Source organism: Aricia agestis, chromosome 21 (assembly GCF_905147365.1).
Source record: "Aricia agestis chromosome 21, ilAriAges1.1, whole genome shotgun sequence".
Taxonomy (NCBI): domain Eukaryota; kingdom Metazoa; phylum Arthropoda; class Insecta; order Lepidoptera; family Lycaenidae; genus Aricia; species Aricia agestis.
The window spans coordinates 4928030-4937983 of NC_056426.1; the positions used below are offsets into that span (position 1 = coordinate 4928030).

General features: G+C 39.7%; 1 protein-coding gene across 5 annotated transcripts in view; it reads left to right on the forward strand.

The window, feature by feature from the left end:
- Positions 1–9617, forward strand: part of LOC121737845 (dedicator of cytokinesis protein 1) — a 51942-nt gene extending 42325 nt beyond the window's left edge. For all 5 annotated transcript variants that reach the window (XM_042129573.1, XM_042129576.1, XM_042129574.1 and 2 more), the window contains 10 exons: positions 1007–1102; positions 1502–1666; positions 2266–2415; positions 2835–2941; positions 3318–3436; positions 4613–4663; positions 6812–6860; positions 7911–8114; positions 8792–8900; positions 9202–9617. In XM_042129573.1, coding sequence (XP_041985507.1) covers positions 1007–1102; positions 1502–1666; positions 2266–2415; positions 2835–2941; positions 3318–3436; positions 4613–4663; positions 6812–6860; positions 7911–8114; positions 8792–8900; positions 9202–9425 — 1274 coding nt within the window. In that variant the 3' untranslated portion in view covers positions 9426–9617. The remainder of the gene's footprint in view (positions 1–1006; positions 1103–1501; positions 1667–2265; positions 2416–2834; positions 2942–3317; positions 3437–4612; positions 4664–6811; positions 6861–7910; positions 8115–8791; positions 8901–9201) is intronic.
- The last annotated feature ends 337 nt before the right edge of the window (positions 9618–9954 follow it).

The window sequence follows — 9954 nt, forward strand, 5'->3', positions numbered from 1 at the left end:
CTGGGATACAGAATAGGTCCGGATAATTCAAGTTAACGCTAAATTAAATATTTTGTTCGCCTGGTACTAGTTTGCGGTTGCAATGCAGTATGGCGTAAAGGCACCGTAACGCCTGGTAAAAAAACAATGACTAATTTAGTGATAAGTTGAATAATCTGAACTTACCCTGATTAATCTTTATTTAAATTTTGTGGTCAAACCAGGAGAATAAAGTCTTGTGCCACATTTGATGAGGCATGAAATTCATAACTACAATAGTTTATTCGCGTATTCCCTCTTCAAAAAACCGGCAACGCACTTGACTCTGCTATGAAGTCGCTGCATGTGCGAGTGTGAAGCAACTGACTCTCATAGAATATATTATTAACATAGTGGCGTTACTCTTAGTACATCGCGCCAAAAGAGCATTTTAAGAAGAATAGCATAAAAGCTATTTTTAATCCATTTAGGGCGGATTCGACCAAACTGAAGTAAAATTTTACTCGAGTATAACTGTCTCCTAATCTAAGAGTAAGCTGGTTTTGCGTTTTTCCAACTTGTAATCCAAGAATGAGGTAATTACACGGGAGTAAATATTTACACGGGCTATTTTGGTGGAGTAAATATTAAACTGAGAATAGTTGCACAACAGGGTTCAACTGTCACGGTCGGTGTCATTGTGAACTATAATTGACATTTTATTTCATACTCTTTGAGTAACTTGGTAAAATGCAAACGATAATACCCTAGAGTAAATTAAAGGAGTAAAATTATTCTCATGGTAGTTATACTCGTGTAACTTCAAGTTTGCTCGAATCGGGCCTTAGTGGTGTTACCCAGAAGAGGCAAAATCAAGAAACTCAGTTCTAGTAATAAAATATATTGTGTATTCAATGATGAATATTAAATATTCATCATTGAATACACAATATATTTTATTAAGTACTTACTTAAACTTTATTATTAAGATTAAAAAATAAATGGAAGAAATTTTCTTCCATTTATTTTTTGTTTAATATTTTCTCAGAAGATACAATAAACGGGAATGACGTGTCCGGAGGCAACGAATTCGGTTCGCTCTGGCTGGAACGCACAGAAATTGAGATCAGCGATACTTTACCGGGTAAGTTTAACTATATAAGCAAACACCTTTACAGCTATAATATAATATTATAATTTATATGCGTTCTAAGAAGATATGCGTGACACTTCTCACACTAAAAAAAACATGGTTTAGTATCCTGCCTATTTAAATTTGGAAACGAATTTGGAAACGGTAAGTAACATAACTTTGTGTTTTGAAAAAACTTTCTGGTTCACATTTTTTCTAATGCTTATTTTTATCAAAAATCAATATCGATTGAAGTGAAAACATTACAATGTGCCCTCTTTTATGTTCCCTTGACAATGTGGTGGCAAAATCATGAGATATAATTTATATGCACCTTCCCTATTATTGAGGGCTGCCTTTTGCATAATATTATGATCACTGATCTCATCTAAATTCCACCTCATCTTGCAGGCATCCTCCGCTGGTTCCCGGTGGTATCTTCGCGGACATACTGGGTGTCCCCGCTCGAGGTCGCCGTGGAGACCATGACCAAGACCAACAGGGACCTCAAGCATGCGATATCAGAGGCGAGGAACACGCAGGCCTCGCTCAACCCTCTGTGTATGAGGTTGCAGGGTAAGACGCTACAGTTATTTTAAAAAACACGTGTGGCACTCTTGGACTGCCGCGTTAAAGCTATTGCATAGCTAATACGTCGTGCCGAAGTCTCTCAAACTGAAACGACGTTAGACGATGCATGGATTTCAACGCCGTGTGTTTTCGGAGGGGGGGGGGGGGCGGTGTTAGGTTTATTTTCATTATGGAATTTCTTGATTCGCTCCCCGTTGTCAAAGCCCGCAATAAAAGCATTGCAATAGCTTAAAATTCAATCAACTAAATCCACAGCGTGTATCGAAACAAATTGATAATACTTTAAGGTGTTACGTCTTGTATTTCACTGTGAAATTTGCAGCGCTGAAAGATCAAATTTTCTTTCACTTTTGTATGGGCAAGAGCCCCAGCATCACGAGTTTCCCCATACAAAATGGTTTTTCAGCGCTGTTATTTTCACAGTCTACAAGGAACACATACACACCCTAAAGTATTATAAATTAGTTTTGTTACACCCTGTATAGGCCAGGCGAAATTCACTTGTTGACTAGTATTGACTTGACATAACCCGACTTAATAAATCCCTGAATGTTAACTATAACAAAAACACTACTTATTTTCAGGTATACTCGACGCGGGCGTCCAAGGCGGGTTGGACAACTACGAGAAGGCGTTCATGACGGCGGAGTACGCGGCCAGACATCCCGAACACGAGACGCTGTTGACCAGACTGAAGGAGTTAGTCGCTGATCAGTTACCCCTGTTACAGCTAGGTGAGTTATACATGTTGTATACTTGGTTTAGCGTATACTCGACGCGGGCGTCCAAGGCGGGCAAGGGTCAATTCAGACTTGCAACGCGACGGTTAGATGCATTTCTAGATTTGTATGGATTTGACAGATTTGCAAGACGTCTCACGCAATTTAAATCTGTAAATTCAGTACTTTAGAAATGCATCTACGCGTTGCGTTGCGGTTTGAATTGACCCTAATATATAGTTTTTATTACGGAAATATGTGCAGTTCCCTCATCACGACGAATTGTGGCGCAACGTAGTTGCAGGCGACCCATAAGTCTCTTTATCTGTCTGTCATATTTCACATTCCTTCATACACAATTCATAGAAATCTGTACCCAAGTTTTGTTTAGCTTATTTTTTATTAAATTTTAATCTACTTCTTCTGTTCTTTAGGTCTAGAAGTCCACGCGAGCCGAACAACGCAGAGGGAGCTCCACGCACATCTCATGGAGTGTTTCAAAAATAGACAACGACATGTGCACCAGAGATACGGACGAAGGGTAAATTAAATATAAAATTCTCGTGTCTCTCGTGATTTTCAAGAAATTTTGTCGGGCAGTTGTAAGAATCGCCCACTATCTATTCTTTTCACACCCTCTTGAACTTCACTCCTAAAAATATTATAGTCTGTCAAGAAAGTGAAGAAATTAAAAAGTGGCAACATCGTAGTGTCATTCCTTTCAAATTAATCTAAGAAAAAGGGATGACATTACGATGTTGCCACTTTTTAATTTCTTCACTTTTTTGACGGACTATAGACCTTTTTATACTTAAATTTTATTATTTTTACGTTCTAGAATTTTTATAAGTACTTAAATTTGCATCTTTTCCCGTTCCAGAAGTTTTTGTATTTAATGTTGTATCTTCTCTTTCTAGAAGCCGATAGTGGAATTAGAACCGGAGACGCCCGAAGTGCAGCTGCGCAGCGTCCGCGACAGCGTCGACTTGGAGCCGCGACTGAACAAGCGCGTGTCGGACGTGTCCAGTGGCAATGAGTGAGTTAACCGACTGCGTTCAAAAGAGCATTATTTTCTCAATTCACTTGGTTTGCGAAAAGATAAATTTTACACATTTTTGCTAAAATGTGGACCCTACGAGTTTCTTACGCCGTGCTAGTCCCGAACCGGTGGTAGGCACCATTGTTCCGACGTTCAAAACGAGTAACCTACTTTGAATAAACATAATTGATTTGATTTGTCAGGTATCGTTACTTGGTAAAGCACAGAAGCGCAGTGTTTGTTTTGGAACAAACAACAATGTACAGTACTCCCAAATTAATAATCCGCATGTAAATCTTCGCTAATTGTCGTAATCACGAGAACACCCGAATCTAGTATGAAACGTAAGAGCCCAAACAATGCTTTTGAATTTTGCACCTTCTTCAAAAGAAATAGAAGTAAATATCATATTTTACTCGGTACTCAGTGGCTGTCGCCGGTCCGTCAATTGTCTCTATTTTTGGCGCATGCGCCACAAAACCTTTTATTGCGCATGTCCAAATCATGTCGTGCCATGGCAACGCCACCAACAAGTTGCTTGTTACGGCGAATTATGGTGTTGCCATTATGTTCAAGTCGTATTTACACGTTTAATACGTGGGAGAGCCATGCTTCGGCACGAATGGGCCGGCTCGACCGGAGAAATACCACGTTCTCACAGAAAACCGGCGTGAAACAGCGCTTACGCTGTGTTTCGCCGAGTGAGTGAGTTTACCGGAGACCCAATCTCCTACCCTATTCCCTTCCCTACCCTCCCCTATTCCCTTAACTTCCATTCCCTTCCCATCCCTACCCTCCCCTATTACCCTGTTCCCTCTTAAAAGGCCGGCAACGCACCTGCAGCTCTTCTGATGCTGCGAGTGTCCATGGGCGACGGAAGTTGCTTTCCATCAGGTGACCCGTTTGCTCGCTTGCCCCCTTATTTCATTAAAAAAAAAAAAAACAGTTGGCGTTGCCATGGCATGACATGATTTGGACATGCGCAATAAAAGGTTTTGTGACATCGTCTTCCGACACTCGGGAAAAACGATCGTTGCCGAACAATGACGAAAATTTCTATGCGCATTATCACTTTGGGAGCACTGTACGGTCCCTGCGAAATAAACGAAAACATCAACGGCAGAAAATAGTAACAAGTTGTAATTTTTATTTCTAATTTGATTTTTTTTACAGGTCGACACCAAAATCCAAATTCAAGCTGAACTCCGCCATCAGTTGGACGAGGTAATTATGGAATATTTTAAGTAGGTATAGAGTCCTTTACTAATAAAAAGAGATTGGCACTGTGCATACAGAGGTTTCACTGTTACAATTACGAGGGCTGCTATTTATGTATCCGGAATTAAAAAAAGGAACAAACATATATCATTTAATATGGTTTTATTGCTTTTCAAAATATTCGCCGCGATGATCGACACACTTTTGCATACGCTGGAACCAATTTTCATAGCACTTTTTCCATTCTGATTGAGGTATTTCCAAAACGTGCATTTTGAACGCATCAACAGCCTCTTCGCGGCTCGAAAAACGTTGACCACGTAATTTGTTCTTCGCGTATGGAAATAAAAAGAAATCGTTAGGTGCCAAATCAGGGCCGTACGGCGGATGACCAGTCAATTCGATCTTTTGACCCTCCAAAAACTGAGTTGTTTCAGCTGAGGTGTGACAGCTAGCATTGTCGTGATGTAATATGATTCTGCGTTGTCGGTTGTCCTTTCTTATTTCTTCAAAGACTTCTGGTAAACAAATGGTCGTATACCATTCAGAATTAACCGTTTTACGATTCTCTAATGGCACTGTAGCCACATGTCCATTAATTCCAAAAAAACAGGCGACCATTTGCTTCAAAGTACTTTTTGCACGAGTAACTTTTGTTGGTTTCGGCTCATCTTGGAACACCCACACCGTTGACTGTTGTTTAGTTTCGGGGTCATATGCATAGATCCAAGATTCATCACCTGTGTAGATATTATAAACGGCTTTTGACGTACCACGGTTGTATTTTTTTATCATTTTTTTGCACCAATCGACACGAGCCCGTTTTTGATCGATTGTCAAGTTGTGCGGAATCCAACGCGAACATATTTTTTTTACAGCCAAATGTTCGTGTAATATCTTATGTATGCTCGTCATACTTATGCCTAAGGACGCCTCTATCTCGCGATATGTAACATGACGATCACGCATTATTAGTTCCCGCACAGCATCTATATTTTGTGGGACAACAGCTGTTTTGGGCGACCTTCTTTATTTTCATCCGTGAGCATAGACCGCCCACGATTAAACTCACTGTACCAGTGATAAACAGTGGTTTTTGATGGTGCTTCATCTCCAAAAGTTGCGGTGAGTTGAATAAAGCACTGTTGTTGATTTAGCCCACGCCGAAAATCGTAGTAAATCATTGCACGAAAATGTTCACGCGTTAAATCCATGGCAAATGAAGACACGCAATTTTCAAAATGACGCCACAATGGAAAAATAATTGACAGTCACATGAAACAAAATGTATTCTTCAACCAAAGAGTTCTATTTTCAAATGTTGTAATTACTTTTTAAATATTGTTCTTGTAAGTGGCCAGTTCCGGATACATAAATAGCAGCCCTCGTATAAATATTATGTCCTCGTGTTATAAACATGAGAAAACAGACAAGGATAAAATATTTTTATAAACAGTGGTATAGTCCGTGCATCCACAAAGACGCGCCCCACAACTTTTGGGTGAGCACCTTTCCCTTTGACCGTGACGCTTTTTCTTAATTGGTCCATTTATTGTAGTGTGAGCGTGCACTCATAGTAATTAGTTTGTACCAATTACACTCAAACATTGGCGAAAGCTTGCACACATATTATAATAATAATAGCTCCCACACCGGTTTCGGTGACGGTGGCCGGTTTCATTGAAACCAGGCCAGCTACGCAGGAGTAATTTATAGTGTCCAAGTGTGTGCGCAGTACACAAGAGCACTCTCTATTCCTTTACTCTCATAACCCAGTGGGACGGACGACCGACACGACTGGCGAGAGATCAGGCGCAGGACCGACTTTTTACATGCCCATCCGACGCATGGATCATCTTACTTGTCAGACAATCAGGTGATCAGCCTGCATTGTCCTAACCAAACTTGGAAATAACATGTTTCCAACGCGGGAATCGAACCCACGACCTCCGAGTCAAGAGCCGCGCTCTTTACAACTAGACCACGGAGGCGTTCAAATGCACACATATTATACTATAACGATTAGGAGGAGTAGTGGGGCGCGTCTTCGTTGATTGCACGGATTATAGTTTCTTGACAATATTAATATGTATTTTGTCATTTTTTGTGCTTGTTTGTGTAATGACATGTTTTAACAAAACTTTTTTGTTTTAGGAACAGCAGCACTGGAACGCTAACGCCGCGAAAAAAACGGGGCAGAAAGGTAACTCACATGACAATTGATTATCAAATATTTTATTAATATTTTATTAAATACTAGCTGTCCCGGCAAACGTTTCTTTGCCATATAAAGTATTTCGCCCGTATTATTTTATTGAAGTGAATAAATAAGTATGTCACCATGGCAACGTCCATCGCTATCCCGTCTCACAAACAATGGCCGCCGTCAGTCTCGAGTTGTAATAATTTACTATTATTTATTCAACAAATGCACTTATCAATATAAAAAGTACTCAGTAGCCGATTCTCTGACCTACTGAATATTCATATAAAATTTGGTAAAAATCAGTAAAGCCGTTTCGGAGGAGTACGGTGACTAACATTGTGACACAAGAATTTTATATATAAGATGATAAGTATATTCGACGAATCAGTAGCTAGAGGAGGTGGTATTCTTTATATATTCAGTAATAGTACTTGATTGCATTTCTTTTAGAAGTGTTTATATTTATGTGTAAATAAAGATAGATTGTTATTATTTTCAACAAATATAATATTATATACTAGATGTTGCCCGTGACTCCGTCCGCGTGGACTTCAGCTTATAGCGCGTGGTAGTTTCCGTTTCCATGTAGGCTACATTACACTGCAAAATTTCCACGACAGAGTTGCTTCTGCGGTACGATTATTTCAAACTTCAAAAATCTTCTTAAAACTTCAAAAAAAATACGTGAGCTAATCTCTTCATCCTTATTCCTTACCACCTCTCATAGAAACACGTTTGAGTAAGCGCTTGTGCGAGTTAGGTGACGCACAGCGCCATCTATTGTGAATTTTTGGAACTAATTTAATTTGAACAAATTTACGCATTAACACCCCCTTACAACCCCCTTTTCCGGTTAAAAAGTAGCCTATGTCCTTTCTCAGGCTTTAGACTATCTGTGTACAACATTTCATTACAATCGGTTCCGTAGTTTTGGCGTGAAAGCGAGACAGACAGACAGAGATACTTTCGCATTTATAATATTAGTATAGATAGGTGTGTAAGGTTGGCTATCTATAACCTACATGCTAACATGCATAACCGTTTCAGAGCGAAGGCAGCGCGCAGTCAAGCGCGAGTCAGTGGTACACTTCCGCAACAAACGGCCACGTCAACGTCAACATACACAGCCCCATAGCGAGCGCCATCAACAGCGCTTTCAGTAGCGCCCTCAACAGCCCCGTGCTGGGCAACCACAACAACAACTACAGCCTCGCCACAGACAATGGCAACCTGCGGGAGCTGCGACAGGAGGTAATAATAATATATTATTTACAAATAAAACTGACTTTAAACTGTATTTCCTTATCATGTCGGTTCGCGCCTATGATTTTTCTTTTTTCATTAACACGTTGATTGCCAAGCCAAAAATAGTGAACTTACCGAGATGGCCAAAACTAATGCCATTACCCATTACGCGCTACGGTTACCGTTTTTTAGCGTAAACAAAATCGTAAGGCAATAAAACGCGCCGTCGCGTGGTCGGCCACAGGGTAGTGGACTGCATCACGCGACGTCGCGTGATGTTGCAATAAACGTGTTAAAATCGGTTCATACGAAGTTATCCGCAAACAAACATAGGAACAGAGAATTTTACTTGAATGGTTGTGGATAGCTGTCAAATCAAGCTGCTGCTTTCACACTCTTCTGAAAGCAGCAGCTTAATTTGATCACTATCCACAACCATTCAAGTAAAATTCTCACAGTTAACTTTATAGTTTACTGTAAGAATTTTATTTTATTTTATTTTATTTTTTTGAATATTTTTTACTTACTTGAATTTATATTATAAACTAGCTAATAATTTATAAATAAATAGGTATTACCTATATCTCAAAAATACACTTCACACACACACACACACACACACGAAATGTGACAATGATTAAATTCATGATATAATCTAATGCGCAAACTCTTATCAATTTCAGCTGGTGACAGAGCGGCCGCCGCGTTCAGAAGTGGAGAGAGATCGGAGACTGTCGCAGCGAACGAGCTTCATCACGAACTCGGAACCACCGTCTAATAGAGATTCGCTAGGTATACAATATATAGAAAAAATACTTACATAAATCCCTCCCTGGTCTAGTGCTTTTAAAACGTACCTCTTGATTCAGAGGTCGTGGGTTTTATTTTAAAAAATTAAATCTCCTACACATCACATCACTCAGGTAAATTTTAGCTCATTATAAGTAATGTGATGTCATCATAATAATTTGATGTTTCTTTTAGCTTTAATTTATTAGTTATTACACACTAGCGAAAGTTTGTTTTTGGCATATCGATGTTTAATATTATTATGTATTCTTACTTGTAGTCTTTAAGATAAATAAAATTCCAGGCACTACAGACTCCAACCAAGACGACGAAGAGCCCCCACCGTTACCGCTCAAACAGTCACAACGGTCGGTAGAAGAAGACCAGCCGACCCTCCCAGCTAGACACAGCTACGATCTAGTGCTTACGCCGAGAACTAGCTACCTACATAGACGACCTATGAACAGTAACAACGAAAGAGCGCCCACGCCTCCGCCTAAGAAGAGGAATCAGGTGAATTCGTCGTAAGAAAGCGGTCTTACAAACGATAGTTGACAGTTATATTATTGGTACCGTAGATATATTTTGTTTGAAGATACAAGGAATGTGTATTATTATAATACAAGTGTTCTAGTGTGAACTTTATAAAAGTCGAAAAAATGCTGCTACAGTTCGACAAATTGAATGTGTCAATGTCAGTCAATGTGCACTGCTGGTAAAGGAGAACTGTCAAAAATGACGTTTTTGTATGAAGGAAGCGTTAGTTCCTTTTCTCGCCACGTTCATAAACAGCCTTGTCGAACTCTATCATACAAATCACCCACAGACATAGATCAAGATAGATACCGCATGTCGCTCTATTTGTATGAAAACGAGCGTGCCACTTTTTTATAGCTACTGTGACGTACCAATGATAAGGAAAGTGCCCATTATTTAGGCCAACGTTTCTATTTGAATTTCTACAGCTCAATACGGCACTTTTAAGCATTTAGGCACTTTTAAAATTCCGATTGACGTCCGATTCCGATAGCAGACTAAAGAACAGACTTTCGAAAGA